The following is a 26,811-nucleotide window of genomic DNA, read 5'->3' on the forward strand; positions in this document are numbered from 1 at the left end:
GGGGAGCCTTTCATTTACCTTTACTATGATTTTAGAGAATGAGGGAAATAGAACAATTTGTTGCAAATAAGGATTCCAAACAATAAAATAAACATTTGGAGAAAGTAGTTGTATGGCTAGAACTTGGAGTGCTATGCTAGCTTGAGGGCTTTAGCAAATTTTCGAGCTTTTAATCATCTGTTTAAAATTGTTGCATCCATAGCCATTAAAATGCTCCATATTTCACAGCAATACCGATCCCTCTATGTTGTTTTTACTCTAATGCAGGGGTGTCAAACTCGATTTCATTGAGGGCTGCATCAGGGCTGTGTTTGATTTGGGGGGGACAGGGGGCGGGGCCAGCTCAACATCACTCCTGTCAGGGGTGCCTTTGGCAGCCTGAGCATTTTGCCAGTGAAAACGGGCTCCCGATCTCCGTTTTGGTTGCCATGGCCTCCTGAAACCCTCTGCCAGGAGTTGCAGGAGGTTGTGGCAGCCGAAAACAGAGCTCAGGAGCCCATTTTCACTGGCAGAAGCACCGTGGCCTGGTCCTTTGTCGTCTCCAGGGCGGGCCCATGAGCCTGATCTAAGTACCACACAGGCCAGTTCCAGCCCCCGAGCCATGAGTTTGACACCCCTGCTCTAATGGGTCATAAGTGTTTTATTACTTTTTTTTTGTTTGATTTATATGCCTCCCTTCTCCGGAGACTCAGGGCGGCTTACAATGTCCTAAGCAATAGCCTTCATCCTTTTTGTATATTTATACAAAGTCAGCTTATTGCCCCCACAATCTGGGTCTTCAATTTACCTACCTTAGAAAGGCTGGAAGGCTGAGTGAGCCTGGTGAGATTCGAACCTGCAGTAATTGCAGGCAGCTGATCTTAATAACAGGGTGCTTTAAACCACTGTACTACCAAGGCTCCTGAATTACTCCAATTACCTCCAATTACTGAAGTGTAAGTGGGAGTTTTCTTCTTGTCATTGAGACCAAGTGTCACTAGATCACTTCCCACATTAGAGAGTCGTGCATTAGAGCTACAACTAACGCTGGATCCCTTTCACAGTGGGTGTATACAGGTAGTCCTTGACTTACAAACATGGTCTTGGAGACATTTCTTTGCAGGGAATTTAATCCTTCCTGCTGGGGTGCGTTTAGAAAGTAGGACTGGAAGTTTGAAATTCAATATTTAAGCCACCGACTTAAATTCCACACAGTACTATTGTCAACTCGCAAAGCATCCCTGGCCTGCTCTCGAGTTGTCATAGGCCAGGGGGAATGGGAAAGTGGCAAAATGGCACAGCAGCCAAAGATAGATGCACATTCCATGCTTATCTCTCTCAAGGCTGTATCCCAGGGTTACTTACAGCAACCGAGGGGAGTGACCTGTACAACCAGCAAAATTGCTCCACTGGCGAACGTGATTGATGACACACCCTGGAGGGAGGGGGGGAAAAGGGTCATAATTGGAGCATAAATTATGTAGGGTCATTTGGGAACGTGCGGACATGGAACTCCTAATAAATATCTGGATTTCTTTTGAATCTTGGCTCGAGATTCATGATTTAATTAGGGCATCCGTCGGAACCCTGACAACTATATTGCCCCCTATGAATTTTAACAACTATGTAAATGAGAAGGACTTTTGTAACTGTAGAACAGACGCTAGCAGCACGCTGATTGCTCCTATCCATATTGCTCCCTACAATACTCACAATACGAGCGAACAAGCTATTTTTTTTTCAGTTTGGCATTGTTAGATTTGCAAGGGATGGTTGCGGCACGAGGCATGTTTGCATATTTATCGCCTTTTCTCCAGCTGTGATCCCTCTTGCGTGAATTAGGCTTAGCAATAGTCATTCACATTTGAAGATGTTCCACCTCTTTACATTAGACTGCCACTGAAATATTTTCCAGGAATTGAAGTCGCTGGAAAACATGGTGGTTAGACTGCTAACCTAACTCCATGGTGGTGAGAGAATATGATTCCTAGTAGTAAAAGATATATAGGATAGCAATTGCCTACTGAGAAAACTTGAAGTTTTTGTGCTGACCTGTAAAACTCCTAAAGAGTTTATAATCTGAATTTGAGGGTTGCCTCTCCCAGTATGAACCTTAGATTAGCAGGAAAAGATCTTTTGATGTCCTCCACGTTTGATATTTTGCTTGTTAAGAGCTGACGCTGACTTTCTGGCACGCCATCCTTCCATCTGTCCATTCATCCCTCCATCTGTCCATCCGACTGTCTACCCATCCATCTGTTTGTCCATCCATCCATCCATCCGTCTGTCTGTCCTTCCGTCATCCATCCATCCATCCATCCGCCATCCATCCATCCAGTCCTCCTTTCCCAAGCTCATTTATCTGGTATGAATTAAGATGCTTTTTGCTTTGTTATCCTGCACTCCCCAAAGACGTACGCTTCCATATTTTATTTTATGTTTTAAGAAAAGTGGTTAAAATTAGTCTCTTTTTTAGAAAAAAAGATCCTGTTGATTTTAATTGTACTCTTTCCTTTTAATTTTGTGATTGGCGCTTATAATTGCTTTAACTAAGCTGGAGCATCAGAAAGACAGAAAATAGCTGATCAATGAATGTATGAACAAAACAACAACAACAAAAAAGCAATATAAACTATTTACTGGCTTCATAGAAGCTTGCTAAGTGTCTACCAAAAGCTAAGTTATGGTTGGCATAGTTCGAACATCAAATTTAGTGCAGTGTTTGAGTTGTGCCAACACATAAGTTAGTTTTGCTTGATATGTTACTGAAATTGGTAACAAATTATGTCTTAATTTGGAGCAAGAAGCCAAATAATCAAAGCAATAAATTAGGAATGGGAAAATAAAATACAAGACCAGTTTTACCCATGGAGACCATTTAATCTCACTTAAATTTGAGCAATGGTGGCACAGTGGTTAGAATGCAGTACTGCAGGCTACTTCTGCTGACTGCTGGCTGCCAGCAGTTCAGCAGTTTGATTCCCACTGTCTCAAAATTGACTCAGCCTTCCATCCTTTGGAGGTGGGTAAAATGAGGACCCAGATTGTTGGAGACAATATGCTGACTCTGTAAACCGCTTAGAGAGGGCTGTAAAGCACTATGAAGCGGTATATAAGTCTAAGTGCTATTGTTATTGCTATTAAATGTACTTTGCATGGTATGGTCGAGATAAAGCATATAATTATAATTATAAAAGACTCCCATGTTCAATTTATTAGACCCATGCATTCTAATTTACAAAAGAGCAATTTATAGAGTCAGCCTATTTCCCCCAACAATGGGTCCTCATTTGACTGAAAAATAGAAGGTTGAGTCAACCTTGAGCCGGTCAGAATCGAACTGCTGACAGTCATCAGAATTAGCCTGCAATATTGCATTCTAACCACGATGTCACTGCACCTCTTTAATCCTAGCTTGTGGCACCTTTAATCATAATGCCAAATTTTTTCTTTTTCTGGCTTGCAAAAAAATAATAATAATAAATAAATCCCGTACCATCTGATCTCCATCTCTTCCACTAACATCTAGGAAATGTTAGTGAGTTTTCCCCTCCCGATTGCCTGGATTACAGCTGTTAAAGGTTCATGTGAAGAAAAGTTGTATAACAAGTTTATTGCGACCCCATTTCTTTTGATTTTCTGGATGTTAGAGGGAAGAGGGAGAGCAATTAAATTTTTAGCACCGGATAAAAAAAAAAACTATTTATGTTTAATAGCGCGTTCACTCTAGCAATGCATGTCTTTATGGCCTCTTTATCCCCATGTTAAATTTCACTGGTTTAGGCCCTCATAGTTTAGTAATCGGATGCAACTTCTGTTTCCCTTTCAGGACGATAACTCTACATTTTTAAGGACTAAATAAAATACCAAAAAAACCACCTTCAGCCCGTACACAGCATCCCAAGCAAAAGGAGATGAACGCTTGACTAGGTGGCTCCCAGGGGGGGTGCAGGAGGTCGAGTACTGCCTGTCACACCCCCTGGCCACGCCCACCATGGCCACACCCACCATGGCCACGCCCACCATGGCCACGCCCACCCAGTTGGTCATTAGGGCAGAGAACCGGTTGTTAAATTATTTGAATCCCACCACTGGGTAGGGCCCGCAATTCTTCCAAGCTGCGGGATTCACTTGGGGCAGAGGTGAGAGGATCATCCCAGAATCTGACTGGGTGGCTCAGCGGCTAAGACACTGAGCTTGTCGATCAGAAAGGTCGGCAGTTCGGCAGTTCGAATCCCTAGTACAGGTCTCTAGGGGGTTGGACTAGATGACCTCCGAAGTCCCTTCCAACTCTTGTTACTGAAATTCAGTACACTTACAATTAAATAAACCTGTTCCACTTTACGTTGTCGCTCTTGAACTTGAAGCCTATTCATGACAGTGTACAATAAAAGCTAATGGAGTATTGTTGGATTTAAGGGTGCGGAAAAGTGAATCTCTCCTTGGGAAGGGGGAAAAAAAAAAGGAATAAAATTTTGTGATAGGTTTAGGGTAGCAAAACCCTGCTCACATCCCAGTAAGCAGACATATATATTTTTTTATTTTTTTATAGGTGGGAACACTGCAGACCACACAATCCCCCGACCACATTGAGGAATCGTGTAAAATGAATGTAGGTGCTCGTAAGTGAAATATTCATGAACGAATTTCCAACTCTTTAGCCTATGTTGGATCATTAAAAAAAAAATATGACGTGACTGATCAACAATGACCTTTAACGAAATCGATTCCCAAGAGGCGGGGTCAAAACTGCAAAACTGAAAACCCATTTAAAGCAAGAGCTTCTTATTTTTCCAAAAGACTTCTGAATCAGTCTTACTATTTTTTTTAAAAGGAAATATATATCTATATATATATCTATATATACACACACACACACGTGCAAAAGAGTTGTTACTACTGAGACGGTGGCATTTTGTTGTCAGAAGAGCGAAAGATCTGATTTGAGACAAGTGAAGGGATGTGAGAAAGGTTTTGTCCAAGAAAAGGGGTCAGCTGTGGATGGACACTCTACAAAATCACATTTCATCCTCCATAAGAACTAAAAAAAATAATAATAAAATAATGGAGAACAGACTTCGTCTCCTTCTTCAATCCGCTTGAGAAGACTGGAACATTGACAGAACATTTTCCTTCGAGATTTAATTAGTAAAATAAATGTCCTTTTTTTTTTAATTATTTATCGGAAGAGTTGGAGGATGATGGGTGATGTCAAAATGCTTGGAGTGAAAAAAATAATAATTAAGTATGCTGCATTGGCAAGAAGATTGTTATTATTGTAAAGGAAAGCTCTAAGCATTTGCTAGATCCACAAAGAACATGGTGTCTATACCTCAGAACTGATTTCTCTATAAAAAGAGAAGAAAACCCAGCATTTATAATTATGGATGGAAAAATATGGATTGGCCCCGATCAGTTTGCTGAATCATTGCATGAAAAAAAAAAAGAGAGAGAACGAGAGAACCTTTGGGCAGTCAAAACATAAATTGCCTGGCCAAGAAGCTGGAATATCTCAAAGTTTTCTACCGTAATATATATGTATTTAAAAATATGTTATTATTAAGTCTTGGCTTATTTATAACATTAGGAATATTATTGGGATTGGATTTTTTTTTTTTAAAAGAAGTATCTTTCCTCCATTGAAAGTATTTTCCGAAAGGTACAAGCCCTTTATGTGTTTAGTTCCACTTAAATCAATAGGTTATAATTGTGTTTGTGTGTGTGTGAATCAGTGGTGGTATTCAGCCAGTTCTATCCGGTTCGGGCGAACTGGTAGCGGTGGCTGTGGGAGGCTCTGCTCACCCGCCCGGACATCATCACATCCTGTTTTTGGCGCGTGCAAGCGAAGTGTGCACGCTCACATTTGCGAACCGGTAGCGAAGGTAAGTGAATACCACCTCTGGTGTGAATGCACACACACACACACACACACACACACACACACACACACACACACACACATTATAGCCTATTATGTTTACAGACATTTATAGCCAGGTTGAATGCATTAAAACAATCAAGTTGAATGCGTTAAAAAAAAAAAAAGAAAGGTCAAAAATGCAAAATGGAAACTGATTCCATTCTCCTACCAAAGAAAGAAAGAAAAAAAAATGACATATGGGTTGGGCTAAGCCATGCCTATACGAGCAAAAGAATTCCCCAAATTCGGCAAAAGCACTTTCCTTTTTCTTCTCCCACGTACTTGCCATACTTCGATCCTTTCCCCCCCCCTTTTTCCACAAGTTTCCCTACTGCTCAAGATAATTGGTATAGAACAGTGATGGCTAATGTGTACCAAAAGCAGGGGGAGTGCGGGGGGGGCACCTATAATTCAATGCTACCCCGCCCCCCACAAAAGTGTGCGACACCCCCCCTCCCCATGCTTTTGGCAGGGTGAGCCCAGTAAGCCTGTTCCAGAGGCTCCAGAGACTTTCTAGGCGCCTGGGGAGGACGAAAACTGCCTTCCCCATCCCCCCGGAGGCCCTCTGGAGGCCGGAAACAGCTCGTTTCCCGACTTCCGGTAGGCCCGGAAGGCCCGAAAATCAGATGGCCAGTGTGCGCATGCTTGCTGGAGCTGAACTAGGGCAATGTTCACGTTCCCACAGATACGGCTCCATGTGCCACCTGTGGCACACGTTCCATAGGTTTGCCATCCCGGATATAGAAGTTCTGGAGAACTTCTACCAGCTCCATTCTAGATCCACTCCTGAGATCCAGGTTAATGTTTTGCAATACGGTCGAGAGAAGCTGTCTTCTCTTCCCTTTTCCTGCTCATCAGTCAAATGTCTCCATGTTAACCTGTGATCGCCCAACAATAGTCTCACCCATGTTTTCAAAACTGGAAAATTCTCATGCAAAACCTTCCAGCATTTTGGGGAAAAAAAGCCAGTATTTCTTCCTTCAAGCCGATATAGTACCATGGAGTATAAAGCTGAATTTTTCCTCCCCTTCCTGACTAGGTGGCTTAGTGGCTAAGACGCTGAGTTTGTCGATCAGAAAGGTCGGCAGTTCGGCAGTTCGAATCCCTAGTACAGGTCTACTGTGTGAGCAGGGGCTTGGACTAGATGACCTCCAAAGTCCCTTCCAACTCTGTTACTGTTACTTTTTCTGTTGTTGAAGTGTTCTGGCAACCAACTTAGATTTGGTCACTTATAGAATCCTGAGAAAATACCTGTATCCTAAGAAGGCGGATAGGGAAGATAATTGTATTATCAGCCAGTTAGTCCCTTCAAAAAAATAATAATAATAATAAAAATCCTCCTCCACTAATGACAAATGCATTTTGATTGCCTGCTTGGACATCACGTCCTCATTTTAACAAGCTATTATTTTGATACAGCAGGGATTATGTTTTGCTAAAAACCACTTTCTCTAGTGAGAACAACAATCAACCATCAACAAGAGACTAGGGGAATTCTATTCGTTATAACATCTTTAAGGGTATTTTTTAAAAAAAATGTTTGTTTTTGTTTTCAGGTTCCTGCCATGAACTGTAAATTTCCCTATTTAAATAGGTGCTTTGTATCTGTTATATTTATATGAAAATATTATTTTGCATTCGTTTATGCCTTGTACACTTAAGCAATCACTTGACTTCACGGTATGCCTTTCTTGAATGCACAAAATTCAGTGTTAAAGATGGTGCTTCAATTTTTTTTTATTATTATTATTGAAGATAAGTATTTTCTTCCTGCTGATTCCAGCGAGGAGTCAAAGGACACGATTGTGAAGACGCTTAATTTTCGCTCGCTCATATCATTCTGGTTTAATGGTTATGCATTCTCCCCCCCACTTTTTTTTTTTTTTTGTATTAAAATCACGCAAATTTTATTTAAAACAAGTGAAACAGGTGATCTGTCCACTGTTGGCAATCATTCTCAGGTGTCAAAGCTACGATACAGTAGAGGTTATAATCTCCCTATTGTATTAAGATTGTATTCACAAATGACAAAGTCTGTATACTTCTGTTGCATTTTTTTTTGTTGTTGTTGACAAAAATCAATAAGTAACATTAAACGTTTTAAACATCGACGTCTTCATTATTTTTATTTTTATTTTTATTTTGAGTTGTTTCAAAGCTTTCCGTTCATATGATCTTCACGTTACCTTGAATAAAAAAAAATAATCTTTCGGAATGCACCGGTATTGGTAAGACACGAAGGCTTTCGATATTGCTTACTAAACCCACCCCATTTTTCATTTATCTAATTCAAGAGAAAATAATTGAGGTGAAGAGAGAGGAAAAGCAAAGAGAGAGTGCATGCAAACTGGTCTTGGTTTCCATATATTACCATTTTGTCCGCTAGCAGAAGCTCTCTTTGAGGTCATCTCATAATAGAGTTCACAGAAAAAGATGTGAATTAATTTTGAAAAAAAAAAAAAAAAGAAAGAAAAATGAATTCCAGTGAAGTCCGTTCAATATCATATTCATTTATACTAAAAATAATGCCTCCTCTTTGGGGAGTTTCATATTTTTAAAAAAACAAAACAAAACCTCACTTTATTGTGAGGATGATGAGATTACAGAAACTGAGTTTGGAGGTTGATTATTTTTTGTAGCTGCCATTTCTTTCAAGTGAAACACTTATGATGTGGTCAGAGAAGAATAAATTATCTAAATAGAATGTCACCAGAATATGGTCTAAAGCAGTTTAAATGTAAAGGTTCCCCTTGCACATATGTGCTAGTCGTTCCCGACTCTAGGGGGCAGTGCTCATCTCCGTTTCAAAGCCGAAGAGCCAGTGCTATCCGAAGACGTCTCCGTGGTCATGTGACCAGCATGGCTAAATGCCAAAGGCGCACAGAACGCTGTTACCTTCCCACCAAAGGTGGTCCCTATTTTTCTACTTGCTTTTTTTTATGTGCTTTCGAACTGCTAGGTTGGCAGAAACTGGGACAAGTAATGGGAGCTCACCTCTTTAAGCAGCACTAGGGATTTGAACCGCTGAACTGCCGACCTTTCGATCGACATGATCAGCGTCTTAGCCACTGAGCCACTGCGTCCCTTAAAGCAGCTTAGAAGACAGAATTTTGAGCTCAAGATGGGTACAAAATGTACTGTTCCAAGAAACCCCAAAACAGTCCTCCCTCCCCCCACCCGATTATACCAATCTGGTTATTCCTGGGGAGATTCAGTAATTTCCTGGAAAATACAGTGATCCATGCAATTCTGTCTCAGAATAGTGAATTGTGCACATCTCGAACAGCTTCCAAAGAGAATGTTTCCTGGTGCATGACAAGAAACAAAGCAAAAAACAAAAAAAAAAAAAACAAAAAAAAAACCCAGTTTCAGCAAACAAATGAACTCAAATGAATGCATAATGAAACAAGTGTAAGCATAATGAATAAATAACAGAACAAATGAATGGAAACAGAACAATGGGAATGAACAGAATAACAAGACTTTTATTACGCATATACTCCCTTCTTTCTTACAAATGAAGAGCAGAGTGTGTTGATTTAGACGTCTTTTGACATGGGCATGTTTTGTTTTAGTGACATATGGAAGCATTCTAGACAATTTTCACCCAACCAGTGTTTTCCAGTTTCTTACATTTGTCATTGAGAGGCAGTTTGGTGTAGTGCAGGAGTCAGCAACCTGCGGCTCTGGAGCCGCATGTGGCTCTTTCACCCCTCTGCAGTGGCTCCCTGTCACTCAAAATATGCGTCACAACCGCCAATGTGCGACACCCACCGGCACACAATTTATTGAGCTTTTCAACCCCCGGTAGGCCAACCATGGATAAATCCAAGAAAAGAAAAGTTTCAGAAGAAAACAGAACGTTTAATTCAACTACATAGGCTAGTTTTGTGGCCGCTCAAGAAATAGTCAGGCCCGGGAAGGGTTTTGTGGCTCCCGGTGTTTTCTTTTCTGTGGTGAAATGGGTCCAAATGGTTGGTGCAGGAGGCTTTCCAGGCCCAAAACGGGACGCGCGGCACCCCGCTCCCCGTTTTGGCTTCCAGGTTGGTGCAAGCGGTAGAAATGGAGTAGAAAGGTAAGGCGTGCTGGGGGGGGGGAATCTGTGGAGATTGGAGAATGCCCTGCCCCCCCCGTGCAGAGATCCGAAGACCAGCTGGCCAGTGGGAGGCAAGTGCGCATGCATGGTGGAGCTGGGCTGGGCTGACAGCTGGCGTGCCCACAGAGAGGGCTCTGTGTGCCACTTGTGGCACGCATCAGTGGTGGGATCCTCCTGGTTCCACCTGGTTCCGCCGAGCCAGTAGCGGTAACGATATGATGTCACCAAACCGATTCTGCCCCCCGCCTCCCCCGCATTATTCTTACCTTTTATTTGGCCCCACCCCCAATCTATTGCTGCCTCCTGAGTCCCAGCTGATCAGCTAGAAGGAAAACAACTGTTTAAACTCTTGCTGTGGAGCTTCAAAGGGCCGCCCTACAGCTGATCAGTGTTAAAAGGCAGTGTGGTGGTAGACCGGTGCCTCGAAAAACAAATGAGTAGACCAGTACAGCTCTGCAAGCAGTTAAAAGCCTGATAGACCAGTACCTTTGCTAAATCCTAAAGAATTGTCACATTTATTTATTATTTATTTATTTATTAATCAAATTTCTATACTGCCCTACTCCCGAAGGACTCAGGGCAGTGAACAGCCAAGATAAAATACAGACAATACAAATATTAAAAATCCCTTAAAATTATTAAATATTTCGGCCGAAACACAGATTAAAACACCCAATTTATAAAATCACGAATTAAAAAATTTAAAATTTAAGAATTTAAAAGAGGGGAGTTAGGCCAGGCCAGCTTGCTGAAATAGAAAAGTTTTGAGAGCACGGCGAAACGTGCGCAGGTCCGGGATCTTCCGTATCTCTGGGGGGAGCTCGTTCCAGATGGTAGGTGCCCCCACAGAGAAGGCTCTCCCCCTGGGGGCCGCCAGTCGACACTGTTTGGCCGACGGCACCCTGAGGAGCCCCTCTCTATGGGAGCGTACTGGTCGGTGAGAGGCTATTGGTAGCAGAAGGCGGTCTCGTAGATACCCCGGTCCGATGCCATGGAGCGCTCTAAAGGTGGTAACCAAAACCTTGAAGCGCACCCGGAAGACCACCGGGAGCCAGTGCAGCTCGCGCAGGAGGGGGGTCACATGGGAGCGCCACGTCGCTCCCATAACCACCCGCGCGGCCGCATTCTGGACCAGCTGGAGCCTCCGGGTGCTCCTCAAGGGGAGCCCCATGTAGAGAGCATTGCAGTAGTCCAAGATGACCATCAAGCCATGCCCATAAAATAAGCCATGCCCACAGAACTGATAGTAAAAAAATTTAGAACCCACCCCTGGCACCCGTGCCATGGGTTCACCATCACGGACCTAGAGTCTTACACATTTCTAAAATCAACCAACAAAATAATTCTGTTTTATTTTTTAGTTGTCCATGAAAATGAACCATTCTTGTTCATGGAGAAGCAAAAAGGAATTCATCCAACGAATTTTGTTTCTTGTAATCAAAATGGCAGGTGTAACACATTTCTCCAGTTCCGAGGATTTTGTGAATTTACTATGTGGGTACCAACACACTCATTTTGAGAATGTTTATGACTGCACAGAAAGACAGAATAATGTATTCATATAATAATGATTCCGTTAGATAGAACCTTAAAAATAGACCTGATTTACACATGCTTGCCCATCAATCTTATCTTTTGCAATAATTTCATTTGTTATTATTTTTAGGTGTATATTTAAATAGTGCATAAGAAGAGGAGGTGTTATGCCAATATAAATCTGAATTGGCTGTAGAAACCTTTTAAGTGTAGCTTTACTCGTCATATTTGCAGTGGAAATAAAAATTTTAAGGAACATGGCTTTTCAGCAGAATTCAGTCTTTGCTTCGCTGCAGCCTGATGGAATAATGATTTTTAACAACCCAGCAATCAAATTCCAGTAAAATATATTACACTTGGCAGAAATTCAGATAATGTTTGAATGGAGCATCCTGTAGCATTACATATGTGGGGATACATGCATTGACATTTAGTGATAATGATCTTAATAAAAAAACTCAGATTCAATGGATTTCAATGGATTGCCAAGCTAAAGTATGTTTCTGCTTCAAACCCTAAACAGAATTATCTGGGAGGAAATTTCATTGCAATTGCTAAAATGTATTTCTGACCAGATAAGGTTAGAATGAAACTGGAAGATTCAGTGGGGTCCTTTGCAAAGTAGAGTAGACAATCTAATCAGGTTCTGAACATCCATGGTTGAAAGTTTACTTATTTTGACCTGTGCGTTTGCCTTCTATTTCATTTCTAAACCATCTAATTCAAAGTACTTGGAGATCTGAAGCTGGGATGTTGGAAGAACATACACTCAAGTGCTTTCATTTCATTCCCAATCCAGAATTGCCATTCATTATATCAACATAGGCCAGAGCTGTCAAACTCAAGGCCCAGGCGTCGTATCCGACCCTTTGGGTGCTTAGATCTGGTCCGCGGGGCCACTCTGGAAACAGCGAAGGTCCAGCCCTCGGTGCCTCTGCCAGCGAAAACGTAGCTGGGTGCAGCCCTCCCGAGCTCCATTTTCGCTGGCAGAGGGTTGCAGGAGGACATCGCGGCCAAAAACGGAGCTCGGGAACCCATTTTTGCCGGCAGAGTGCTCGGGCCGCCACAGGCACCCTGACACGAGTGACGTCGAGCTGGCCACGCCCACCCTGGCCACACCCAACCCGGCCCCCTCAAGGTCAAACACAACTCTGATGCGGCCCTCAATAAAATCGAGTTTGATACCCCTGACATAGGCAGTCCTTCGATTTATGCATGGTTCCTAACGATCAGTGGTGGATTGCCCCCGGTTCGCATCAGTTCTATAGAACCGGTAGTAAAACCAGTGGGAGACTCCGCCCACTGACCCCGACATCATCAAAACGCTTCTGCGCACACGCAGAAGAGCGCGCGCACAGCCCCGTTGCGAACCGGTAGTAAAGGCAAGTAGAACCTACCCCTGGTAACGACCTTCCCTTCTCCTTCACAAAATGTGTCCTTCATGGAGGTCTGTTGTCTAAGTGTTACTTTTGACACGTTTGCGCCGTGTTTAGTAGATAACTATCTCATGAAGAAGAAAACTCCTTTTTATCTCCTGCTACCACCCCGATAGGAAAGGTCAGCGAAACAGTAGGAGATGAAATGAGCAGCTGTGTATTCTTCCCAGTGCTTTCAGGACACTGTGAATTTTGCAATTTACAACAGAAAAGGGAAGATGTATTTTTTTTTCCTCCCGTTAACAGGAGCCCCTTTCCTCTTTGCCTCCTACTGCCAGCTGATTGTTGGATAATGTCTACTTTTCTCTGTCTGATGGGAACAAGCAAAAGCTTGCCTGCATGGCTAGTGGAATTCTAATTTTCTTGGCTATAGAAAGCGAGTGTCAAAAATATACAAGAGATAGATATAAGATTAGTATGAGTTGCTTCACAATATTTTGATTTTTCTTTTGTTTTTTTTTTTGTTTTGCCCTGTAGGTCAGACTGGTGTTTTGTTCTATAATTGAGCAGTTTTGGATGCTTGCAAGTCTATAGTTATCCAGATAATACAGCTTGAATGAAATTATTTCTAGAAACCCTGTTGATCAAACAAGGGTGCATTTCTCTTTTATGTGAAGCGTTTGCAGAGCAATCTTCCTCACTTCCGATTCTAGAGCATCAAGCAATACATTTAAAAACTCTACATAAAATGAAACGAACAATGCAGTAGATGCGATAAAAGCTAGAAACCTTTAATACTCAAATTGCAAAACCCATTCAGAATTTCTGCTGTTAAAAGGTTCCAGGTAAAACTAGAATTTCAAGTTGGGGCATGAATAAACTGGCAAATGCTTTCAAGTTGGGTGTCTCCGTGGAGAAAACTGATTTATTTTTAAGAATTTAAAGTTTTTAAGTGTTTTAAGTATAATATTGAGTATTTCCAACAAGGAAGCAAAAGTAAGCAGGACATTTATGGAGGAAGATTTAATGGTTGGTTCACCAACTTTTGTAAAAAGCCACGTGCAAACTCTTCCATTATCAGTGAAAATTAATTCACAGGAAAGTCTAAGAATGAAGAAAACTAAGGAAAGAAACTAAAAAAGTAATCACCTTCATACATATTGGGCGATAAATTGATCCTGAACTGGAAGTAGATCAGATGATAAAATTCTTGTGGTCGTATCATATTTACCTTAATAAATTGAATGACTACTATGAGAAACAAGGGGTTAAATCAGCTGCCAGGAGTTTGATTTTTTTTGGAGGTAGAATAGGATGCTTCTGTTCTGACCCAGCCTTAGTAGAAACAAGAAACAGACTCCTTGTCACGAAAAATCCCTCTTTATTTATCTCCTGTGAATTAATGGCATTCACCCACCAAAAATTCCAGGCAATAGTCCTTCAAAGAGTTAACTGCAATAACAGACCTTATCGGTTCCTTGCGATAATTGCCAGACCGTGAGCTCCCAGCCGAAAAGCTGCAAATTAAGTTCTGGCAAACATTCTCTATGGCACGAAACATGATGAATCAAATCTTCAGAAATCTGAACGGTTGTCTCCTATGACCACCCCTCCCCTCCCCTTCTATTTATTCCCCGGCCAGGAAGGGGCCGTTCAGCATCCATGTGTGCCTTGCTTCCCGAGTCGACTCCTTGTCCTCCGTTGTTCACCTCTCCTAACAGCTCTGCGCATATGTGCATCTGGAACAGGCCCCAGCTGTTCTTCCTCCTCACTCATAGCAGCCTCCAAAGGCAGCTGCCTCTCCGGTGGCTGGGAAATGTCGGACGGCCCTGGCTGTATCTCTGTGTCTGACACAGAACACCCATCAGAGCCTTCCCCAGACTCCAGAACTGGCCCAAGTTCCTCCCCAACCTCATCATCATCTGAGTCCAGCTGGCGGGCCACAACAGCTTCAGGATTTTTAGTGGTCAAAGTAGGTTCTTAAGAACCTTCAAGGTTCAAGGACCCTATTTTGCTCCTCATCTTCTTCCCAAAAGCAAAAGGAGTCCAAATTTGGGACTTTCTTACTCAGGGAAGCTGGAGGCTGATGAATGGGCATTTGAACAATCTGGAGAGCCAGATTTAGAATTTACAATTTTTCCACCCAATCTACAGGAAAGGATACACCAACAAGAGCTTTTTCAAAGGTAGGGATTGAAAAAAATGCCCCTGCACAATATTCCATGTGAAAAGCATATCACATTCACAATGTACTCTTTTCCTTTCATTATGATATAAAACCCTATTTTCCCCGAAAATAAGACCCAACCAGAAAATAAGTCCTAGAATGATTTTTCAGGATGCATGTAATATAAGCCCTACCCCCCAAAATAAGTGCCAGTTAAGATTGTCAGCTGCCGTGTTTCCCCGAAAATAAGACCCTGTCTTATATTTTTTTGAACTCCGAAATAAGCGCTTGGCCTTATTTTTGGGGAGGTCTTATTATTTTGGGGTGCATGGAGGAAACCAGAGGAAATGGCAGGGACCGGCTGCCCCTGCATTTAAATATTTTTAGGGAGGGCTTATTTTCAGAGGGGGTTTATTTTAGTGCACGCGCTCAAAAGCCTGATTGGGCTTATTATCAAGGGATGTCTTATTTTAGGGGAAATAGGGTAGATGGATGCATTTAGTACCGTATTTTTTCCAAAATAAGGCCTAACCAGAAAATAAGCCCTAATGCATCTTTTGGAGCAAAAATTAATATAAGACCTGGTCTTATTTTTGGGGAAACATGGGTAATAATAAAATAAAATTATACTTTAATATTAGATAAAATAGACATTTTTCATTTTTTTAAAAAATAATCTTTATTTATATTTTCTATTAAAAAGAAAAGACAACACATCATATAAATAATACACAAGACAATACAAAAAAAAAAAAAACAGGCATACCTCTATGTAGTATCTTAATAACCTAACATTCGGTACTGTATATCCATATCATATTCCATTTTTCAATTTTTTGCTAACATTTCCCTTGAAATAAACTTTTTTTTTTTTGCCATAGTCTGGAGCTCTCTTTCCCCATTACTCATGACCAAAATGGAATGGCATTAAGGAATTTAAATACATGTATTTAAATGTATTTAAATACAAACATATCAGGCAATGATGTGATATGATGTGTGTAATCATTACTAGGGCATATTAGAGATTAATTTAACCCATTCTTCTGCTGATAAAATGCTTACTTGCTGGGCTCTTCCCCTGATATTTGCATTATTTTGCATGGGTGATTTCCCAAAGCAAACAGGGGCTTCAAAGCAGTGATTATCATCAAAACTGTATTTGTGTGAAAGTGCTTGATTCCCTCTTCTTCCTGCTGTGGTTGCAGTCATTATCACTCTTCTCACAAGCTGTTACTTACATTTTTTTAAAATGTGGTTATAAAATGCTGGAGCAATTAACATTTAACTCAGATACTTAATTATTCTATTACACCAACATCGAGTTTCGAGAAACGTCTTTTCCTCCGAGCTTTCCGAGTTTGGCAGTTTTCTTGCAGATGTTTCATGACCCAAACTAGGTAACATAGAGCCGAGGTGGCGCAGTGGTTAGAGTGCAGTACTGCAGCTACTTCAGCTGGCTGCTAGTTCAGCAGATCAGCGGATCAAATCTCACCGGCTCAAGGTCGACTCAGCCTTCCATCCTTCCGAGGTGGGTAAAATGAGGACCCAGATTGTTAGGGGGCAATATGCTATTTAGTATACTGTCTTTGGTGTAAGCCGCCCGGGGTCCTCGGAGAGTGGGCGGCATAGAAATATGACTAATAAAATAAATAAAAAATAAAATAAATAACATCATCAGTCAAATAACAGTGATGATGTTACCTAGTCATAGGGTCATAAAACATCTGCAAGAAAACCACCAAGCTCAGAGAGAACCAAGGACCCCTTGTTTCAACCCTGAGCTACAAATATTCTCCTTTATTGGTATCTTTTCTTCTGTTTTGAATAAACACGAAACATGGAAATTAGCACTGTGGTTTCCTAGACTGTATGTTTAGAAGAGTACTATATAAACCCTGATTCCCAGTCAAATAAAAAGAACTTTGGAAATTCTGTATTTTATTACAGCAACACTCTATGGCAGTGATGGCTAACCTTTTCTGGACCGAGTGCCCAAAGCGTGTGTGTCCATGCGTCAGTGCGTGAGTGAGTGCGAGCGTGAGTCTGTGCGTGCCTGAGCCCCCAAAATGCAATGCACACATGGGCCCCACACATGTGCCCCAACCCCTGCACATGCATGTGTGGCCACACATGTGCAGAGCTGCCAGAAGGCAAGAACAGTTAAAACAAAAGGGACAACTCAGGAATAGGGCTTGGAGATGATTGGCCCCTCCCATAAGACATAAAGGAGGAGCAAAGGCACGTGAGCCTTTGCAGGAAGCAACTTTATTCGTTCTGGTCGGATTAAATTCTGAAGCTCTGTTTTGACTCTCTGCTCTGTGTGGCCTTGCAAAGCTAACTGCCAATTAGGTCTTTGGCAGTGTGTCAAGAGAGATAAAGGTGGGTGCTTATCAGCCTTATCCCGAAGGACTGTGGTAGACTTCTGTTGGACTCTTTACAAACTATTTGTGACTCATTACCGGCTGTGAATGAACAGAATTCACAGCCGTTGAAATAAAAAGAGGGTTTTTGGGACTAATCGTGTGCTTTTTACTGTCTCAGGAAGCTTAGGTCAGAACAGTTGTGCAGGATATTTAACATTGACGGGCAGATCAGAAGTTTTTATTAAACCATGATTTGTCCATATTCTTGGACTGATTTTTTTAAAAAATGGAATATTTGTCTTTGTATGTTTCTACGTAGTGCATCATTAAGTTTCCCACTTCTGAAAGCCCTTGGATTCTGGAAACTGTTTCATTAATTTTTTAAAAGCGTGATTGAATGTTTAAAAACAGTAAAATCCCCAACTTTTCACAGTTCCTCCCTTTCTCGCTATTATCCTTTTAATTTAAATTTTTGAGAAAGCCTCTCTTTTAATACCTAAAGCTGGGGAGGGCGGGAGAGAACTCAGTTAAAATGCGAGGTGTAGTGCTACTTCTACCTAACTGTGAATTTTAACTCCCCTAAATACTGCTGAGCTTAACCCTGCATAATTATTAATGAAACCCATTCTTAAAAAGATTTTAAACAGCTTTCTGGGGTCTACATGCTGCTGCTGCTGAATAAAATGGCAGCAAATCTGTAGAAATGGTTTAGTAGTTATCATTCACAATATCACATGAGAATTTGACATTGAGACGGCCGTCTGATTTCCCCAAATTAATTGAAGGATTCTTTTTTTAATGCCTGCAGATCTAATAGAGGTGCTTGTTCAGCATTTTTGCAAACAAAATATGTTTTGAAGCCATCGTATATTTATCGTTGTGTCCAGTGCTTTGAAGTCCAACAAAACTGCTGACTCGGAAATATGTTCTGATATAGCATCCAGACGGAATTGCTGTTTCCCCCCTTAGAGAATAATTATTTGTCAGTTCTATGCAAAGCTGAATTCTAAAGATAACTTGAAAAGCATTAAAAAGCCCATAAACACGACTGCCATTGCAATATAGGGTAGGATGGATGGATGAATCAAATCAATGCATGACTATTGCAGCCTGCCAAAGTTACCCAGTGCTTAAAATGAAGTCATTTTGAGAAGATCTCAAGAAATGCCTGAAAAACGACCATCATTTTCATGTGACTGAAAAGGAAAAGAATAGAATAGGATAGAATTTTATTGGCCAAGTGTGATTGGACACACAAGGAATTTGTCTTGGTGCATGCGTTCTCGGTGTACATAAAAGAAAAGATACATTCGTCAAGAATCATAAGGTACAACACTTAATGATAATCATAGGTTACAAATAAGCAATCAAATCATATTAGGAAACAGTCAGTATAAATCATAAGGATACAAGAAACAAAGTTACAGCCATACAGTCATTACTGGAAGGAGATGAGTGTTAGGAACGATGACAAGATTAATAGTAGTGCAGACTTAGTAAATAGTTTGACAGCGTTGAGGGAATGATTTGTTTAGCAGATTGATGGCATTTGGGAAAAAAACTGTTCTTGTGTCTAGTTGTTCTGGTGTGCAGTGCTCTATAGCATCATTTTGAGGGTAGGAGTTGAAACAGATTATGTCCAGGATGCTAATCAGTAGAACATCTACTCTGAATGCACATTTCTATGTTCGGTAATTTTGATTAATATATCTAAATCAGAAAAGGCAAGAAGAATGCCATGTCATTAAACATTCAAATGCCCAGTCAAAAAAAATTTCCTCCCAATCAAGCTTGACTTCTTGATGCTTCTTTGATATGCCTATATAGTTTTATTGGCAGCAAAGGTACAGCGCTGGGATTTTCTGCCGGTTTCCCCATACAAATCTTAACGTGGCATCTTTTGCATAAATTAACTTTCAGTTCAGAGAAGGTTATCCAGAGGCTCAGCCCAAGAGAGGAAAAAGCAGCTTTCTATTTGCAGGAAAATTATTATTAGAAGTGACCTACTTAGAATGCAAACCTGGGAGCAACTGTTAGATGGCAACAAAGTGATACAAAGAATTGACTCTTTCCTGCCATCTAATGATGGTTTTGATTTGTGCAGCAGACTAGACTTGACTAGACTTGACCAGACTTGACTTGACTTGACTAGATTTGACTAGACTAAAATATACTAGATTAGACTTGACTAGACTTGACTAGAATAAAATAAAATAAAATAAAATAATAAAATAAAATAAAATAAATAAAATAAAATATAAAATAAAATAAAATAGACTTGACTAGACTTGACTAGACTTGACTAGACTTGACCAGACTTGACTTGACTTGACTAGATTTGACTAGACTAAAATATACTAGATTAGACTTGACTAGACTTGACTAGAATAAAATAAAATAAAATAATAAAATAAAATAAAATAAAATAAAATAAAATAGACTTGACTAGACTTGACTAGACTTGACTAGACTTGACTAGACTTGACTAGACTTGACTAGACTAAAATATACTAGATTAGACTTGACTAGACTTGACTAGAATAAAATAAAATAATAAAATAAAATAAAATAAAATAGACTTGACTAGACTTGACTAGACTTGACTAGACTAAAATATACTAGATTAGACTTGACTAGACTAAAATAGACTAGACTAGACTAGACTAGAATAAAATAAAATAAAATAGACTAGACTTGATTAGACTTGACTAGACTTGACTAGACTAGATTAGACTAGAATAAAATTGACTAGACTTGACTAGACTAGAATAAAATAAACTAGACTAGACTAGACGAAAATAGACTAGACTTGACTAGATTAGACTAGACTAAAATAGACAAAACTAGACTAGACTAAAATAGACAAAACTAGACTAGACTAGACTAGACTAGACTAGACTAGACTAGACTAGACTAGACTAGACTAGACTAGACTAGACTAGACTAGACTAGACTAGATTAGACTAGGAATGGAACAGAACAGAAACAGGAACAGGAACGGGAACGGGAACGGGAACGGGAACGGGAACGGGAACAGAAGAGAAGAGAAGAGAGGAGTTGGAAGGGACCTTGGAGATTTTCTAGTCCAGCCCCATCCTCAAGCAGGAGAACCTATATTATTTCAGACAAGTGACTGTCCAGTCTCTTCTTTAAAAATTCCAGTGACGTTGTGTCCACGATTTCTGAAGGCAAGCTATTCCACCAGTTAATTGTCCTCACTGTTAGGAAATTTCTCCTTAATTCCAAGGTTGCTTCTCTCTTTAATTAGTTTCCAACCATTGTTTCTTGTCCTGCCTTCTGGTGCTTTGGAGAATAATTTTACCCCGTCTTCTTTGTGGCAGCCCCTCAAGTACTGAAATACTGCTATCATGTCACCCCTAATTCTTCCTTTCTTTAGACTAGCCAAACACAAATCCTGCAGCCGTTCTTGTTTTATGTTTTAGTCTCCAGAAGTAGCCTACTGCTATTGTCTCCCAACCAGAGGTGGGTTTCATATAATTTTACCACCAGTTTGCCGTGCACCAAAAATGTGACCACGTGCCTTCCGTGCATGCTAGTGGCCTTCTGTGCATGCACTTTGCTTGCGCGCACAGCTTGCATGCATGCGCACGGCTTAGAAAACGTGGTTAAATAGGACGCCATAGCGCTGGGCCAGGTGGGCGGGGCCCACCCACATTTGCCACTACCGGTTTGCCAGAACCGGTCTGAACCAGCTGAATACCACCACTGCTCCCAACAATAAATATCAAGTTAGAGGCAGAGTAGATCAGATATTTGAAACAAAATGAAACGGAGCAGAGTTTGAAACTGGAAATTCTTTTTTTTAATATTTTTTTTTATTATTTTTTTCTTTAAAAACAAAAACAGAAGAAAATTTTCCATTTTACAACAGTTCCATATCGGTGTACATCCAGTTTATGTTTCTCCCCCACCTCCTACATATTCACGTATTTATTTTTGTGGTTCCCTTATTCCTTATATATTGTATATACTACTCCTTACTTATTATACGTACTATTATCTCTATATATTACTTTACATACATTGTATATTTAATATCGTTTTATTGATGCTTCCTAATTTCTAGATTGTCTCTATTATATGTTTATTTTCTTGCTTGTTATTCCTGTCCTCTAACCATTTGTACCATTTATTTCATATTAAGTAATATTGAAACTGGATTTTTTTTTTATTTATTTTTTTTGCATAGAAAGCAATCCATTGAAATAGAAGAGAGTGCACAAGACTGAACTTGCCATTCAGTTACGAAAAAATCAAGTGACTCAGGGATGGGTTCTACTTACCTTTACTACCGGTTTGCAGAGGGGCTGCGCGCATGCACGAGCAAAGTGGGTATGCGTGCACGCTCTTCTGCGCAAGCGCAGAAGCATTTCGATGACATCGGGGTCGGTGGGCGGAGCCTCCCACCAGTTTTACTACCGGTTCTATAGAACCGGTGCGAACCGGGGGACAACCCACCACTGAAGTGACCTCAGCCTAGTTTCTATTTCTCATCCCGCCTGTGGAAAGAGACTGGATAACATCTCCACTATCACAGATCCTTTAGAGCATGGGTGTCAAACTCGATCGCGTCACATGATGTATCGCGATGTATCGCAACATTTTTCGCCTTTGTGGAACCGGGGTGGGCGTGGCCTGCGCATGACACATCCGGCTCGGGTTGCCGCCAGTTTGACAACCCTGCTTTAGAGGAAGATAGGCTAAAATAAACAGAGAGTACCTTAGTAGATGTGAGCATCTTAGCACATATACCAGCTGTATCAGCAGGTGGTCATCAAAACTTACATTCAGAAATTTCAGCAAAGCTTAAATGAACGCCGCTAGCACTGTTACAGGTTTTAGCACAATAAATTCTTCTCAAAGTCAGAGAACCATATCCTAAGAAGGTCTGACAGTGAAAATCATTCCATCTGTTCTGTTTTTCCTATTTTGGGTTGTATTGTTTTTGTTTTTTGCTTTAGCTTAGGCTGAATATATTTTGTTTTTATGCTAGGGCTCTAAGCCATCCAGAGTTTGGTTTGAAAATGGGAAGCTAGACCAATGATATCAAGAAACAAACAAACAAATAAATAAGACCACACTTGTTGATTTATCACTGCAGCACTAGCTAAAGTATGACCAATGTTGAAGCGAGAGACACGGGCAAATCAAAATCCTGATCACTACTTTTGAAGGCATAAATTCTCATTCATTTGGCCTCTCACTACTACTGTAACAGAATAACAGATTTGGAAGGGACCTTGGAGGTCTTCTAGTTCAACGCCCTGCTCAAGCAGGAGAACCAAACAACCAAATGATGGCTAATCTTTTTCAGAGCCCATTAAAAAATGGTCGCCCTCAATGTTGCAGCTCAAGAAATTATAATTTCTAAGTTAACCGTTTCAGATTTGCACATTCTCTTATTCTGCATGTGTATAAATATTAAATACTAGCTGATAACCTGGCGTTGCCCGGGTATTTATTTATCCCAATCCTTACAGGCTTTTAAAAGTATACATATAATATACACATTATAAAGTAAAATCATACACAGAATCACTATAAGTCTTTGGCCCCCACTCCCTGTTCATCCGGCTGCCCACGCCCACCGGTAACCACCATCTGGTGCCTGGTGGAGTTGGGGCTGTGTATGGCCAGCTGCCGCAGTAACCCCCTGGGCCAACACCCATCTGCTGGCAACGGTCCTCCTCACTGTCCGGAATGGCCCAGCGGGTGGCACGTGGCTGCTGCGGAAGGCCACTGGGACCGATCAGATGGGCGGTGTGGCCACTATATTCACCCCGAGGGGTGTTAGGGGTGTCTTACCCCCACAGTATTTTTTTCCAGAGAGTAAGTCATCAGTGCACCAAGTTTGGTTGAAATTGCTCGAGGCGTTCCAGAGTTATGCTGGAACATACATACCTACACACACACACAAGACACACACACACACACACAGAGAGAGAGAGAGAGAGAGAGAGATTCAACACATGAACTCAATTGTCTACATGTTATGCTTCTTCTTCTCTTCAGTGGTGTCAAGACACGGTATTTAGCATGAAAGTACACAAAGGCTATTCACAGTGTGACAGAGAACAGACCTTCCCATTGGGATCCTCTGCAGACAACTTACACTAGGTTTCTGCATTAACCACTTAACTGAGCAAGAAATGTGGGCCATTCATTTGAACAAGATTAAACCCTTTCCCCCTTTTGCCTGAAGCTAACTTCAAAATGCATGTTTTGTATGGGTGTTTTGTTTATTTCAGGGGAAAAAAAAATGTCTTCCAATCTTCGGTGACTACAGATAAACTGAGATATGAGCTAATGCTGATGAGCAATAACCCAGCAAGTTACTCATGTAAACATGCTTGATACGTGATTTTTGCAACAGGCGTTCTGTTTTTCTAGAGTAGAAAGCAAAATGAAAACCAAGTATGTCTAATTTGTGAATAACCAAACTGAATGCTGATCACTAACCATATTTTGCAGACTCTACAAGGACGTCATTTATTATGCTTTGATTACTAATCATGGAGTACATTGTGTGTATGGAGATACAGACACATTTGAAACTGTTAAGTAATGAGATGGGTTGTACTGTACCACAGAAGACTCAAGAGACTGCAATTCCTTTAAACCACGGTTGTTAAACTCAAGGCCTGGGAGCCAGATGGGCCCCTGGGATGCTTAAGTCTGGCCTGTGGGGCCACCCTGGAAACAGCAAAGGACTGGCCTTTTGTGCCTCTGCCAGTGAAAATGGAGCTTGGGAGGGCTGCATGTGGCCCTCCCAAGCTCCGTTTTGGCTGGCAGAGGGTGGCAGGAGGCCATTGCGGCTGAAAATGGAGCTTGGGAGGGCTGTGGGTGGCTCTCCTGAGCTCTGTTTTCACTGGCAGAGGGTTGTAGGAGGCCGTCACAGCTGAAAAAGGAGCTCAGGAGCCTGTTTTCATTGGCAGAGCGCTTGGGCCACCACAGGCGCCCCCAACATGGGTGACATTGAGCTGGCCATGCCCACTCTGACTACCGCCCTACCCCCCCCCCCCGAAGTCAAACACAACCCTGATATGGCCCTTAATGAAATTCAGTTTGACACCCCTGCTTTAAACTGTGGTCTACTGACGTGCCTTGATTACATTCACATATATCTTGCTAAACCATTATTTGATTTGTGTAACTATGGACTCCTAGCTGTCACAAACCATGGCTTACTTAACTATTAAACTAGAATTGATGACATCAACTTAAAAAAAAAAACCTATGTAGTCATGGCTGGTTGGAGTCCAGTGGTGGGATTCAAATATTTTACTACTGGTTCTATGGGCGTGGCTTGGTGGGCATGGCAGAGGAAGGATACTGTAAAATCTCCATTCCCACCCTACTCCAGGTTACTGCAAAATCCCCATTTCCTCCCAATCAGTTGGGACTTGGGAGGCAGAGAATAGATTAGGGTGGGGCCAGTCAGAGGTGGTATTTGCCGGTTCTCCTAACTATTCAAAATTTCCGCTACCGGTTCGCCAGAACCGGTCAGAACCTGCTGAATACCACCTCTGTTGGAGTCATCTCCTTGCATATCTTCTTCCTAAAACACTTTTTATTTGTTCTACTTTTTAACATTAAACTTTAACATTCACATTAAACTCTCGTCCACCCACAAACATAAACAATAAGTTCCAGCCGCCTAGTGATTTCATGTTATTATCAATCATGTATTTTGCCCTCAGGCTGGCTAGACATTTCTCATCAAAGATTAACCAGGTTTAATGTTAAATAATGTACTATTTTCCTGGTTCAGTCAAGTTTGAGGATCAGTCAAGTTTGGTTAGGTGTAACATCAGAGGATGATGAATTTTGATAATTTAAATGGTGCATATTGGGTTATACACTACTTTTAAAATATTAGGCCTATGTGCTCCAAACCCTCAAAGTATGTGCAGGTTTCTGCTAAGCCTCAACTAAATATTATACTTTGACCTGCAAACTAAGTTACTGATATTCATACAATGTAGAACCACCCTGATTTAAAATTGCTCTGCCTTCCTGGTAGATCAGGTGTGGGGAATGATGGCTCTTTTATGACTTGTGAACTTCAGTTCCCAGAATTCCTGAGCCAATGAGGAGTTGAAGTCCACAAGTCATAAAGGGGCCATACAGGTTCCTCACCTCTTTGGTAGAGCAATTGAGAAGACATGAGGAAGAGCTGATGGACCTTAGGAACAGAAGCCCTCAGATGGTCTGAGGAAGGAGACTATGATCCTTGGCTCCCTGACTAAAAGCCAGCAGCTATAGGAAGTAAAGAGAGATTCAGAGGTAATCATAAATATCTCTCCCCCCATTATTTTTGTGTGTGTGTGTGTGTTTAGTTTGGGCTTAGTATATAATCTTGACATTTTGATGTATTCAACAATCCTAGCTTTGGATAAACCATAGCTTACAGTAGTGGCCAAAATTGTGGAAACCTGGGAAAAGTGTATTTTTTTAAAACTAGCTAATAACACCACTTTTTGGGGGGAGTAGTGCCATAAAATCATATATCAATGGAAAGATAATTTAATCAAGAATGTAATGCAGTAACTTTTAGGAAGGATTTGCTATTAGAATAGCAGTTACAGTATGAAGAAGGAAAATGAAACATAGAAAAAAGGAGATGTACAAAAATGATCACCATAGAACAAATGACATAAACAGAAGTTATCACTATAGAAAAAAATGAGATAGACAAAAATGATCACCATGTCAGTTAATACTTAGTTGGGTAACCTTTAGCATGAAATGCGGCCTTACAACGTCTTCCCATGGAGTGAACCAAGTCTTAGTTCTGCAGCTGTTATAATGTGAAACCAAGATTGAAGGATTGCTCCTATTAACTGGGTTTTATTGCTGGGTCGCTTCTGACTAACAAGTTTCTTGAGTCAGCTCCATAGATTTTCAATTGGGTTTAAGGTCTGGGCTACTCCCAGCAGTGGAATAGGATTATCTTGAAACTCCAAAAAAAAAAAAAGTGGTGTTATTAGCCATCAAACCTCAAAAATACACTTTTCCCAAAAGGTTTCCACAATTTTGCCCACTACTGTAGTGTGATATGTGAGCCTAGAGTGGAACAATAACTTGCAATGTAAACTTGGTGTAACATGAAATCCAGCAGTTCAATGTGTAAAGTTTTAAGGGAATTTTTACCCAATCCAAGTAGACTTAAATCCTTAAGACATAGTCAATCACAGCTTATTAGTTCAGAACATCATTGTTCGGGCTGTCCTATAAGTATGGCAAAACTCCACACTGTATTCCACATGCCACTAGCCATCTACGACATGGTAGTGGCAAAATACAGAGATTCTAATCTATTTTGTAGTAGTAGTAGTACTAGTAGTAGT

The 26,811-nt window shown here is 41.0% G+C and overlaps 1 protein-coding gene across 8 annotated transcripts in view; it reads left to right on the top strand.

Moving 5' to 3' along the window:
• Positions 1-26,811, top strand: part of PCDH7 (protocadherin 7) — a 602,886-nt gene that overhangs the window by 91,748 nt on the left and 484,327 nt on the right. The window contains exon 2 of one of the 8 annotated variants that reach the window (XM_034411301.3): positions 4,532-6,090. The exons of 6 other annotated variants lie outside the window; for them this stretch is intronic. In XM_034411301.3, the coding sequence (XP_034267192.2) occupies positions 4,532-4,609 (78 nt within the window). In that variant the 3' untranslated portion in view covers positions 4,610-6,090. Of the gene's footprint in view, positions 1-3,808; positions 6,091-26,811 lie in introns of those variants that run through there. One more of the 8 variants, XM_034411303.3, reaches the window with a different exon arrangement.

Source organism: Pantherophis guttatus, chromosome 8, assembly GCF_059756535.1.
Source record: "Pantherophis guttatus breed Tessera chromosome 8, ASM5975653v1, whole genome shotgun sequence".
Classification (NCBI taxonomy): Eukaryota; Metazoa; Chordata; class Lepidosauria; order Squamata; family Colubridae; genus Pantherophis; species Pantherophis guttatus.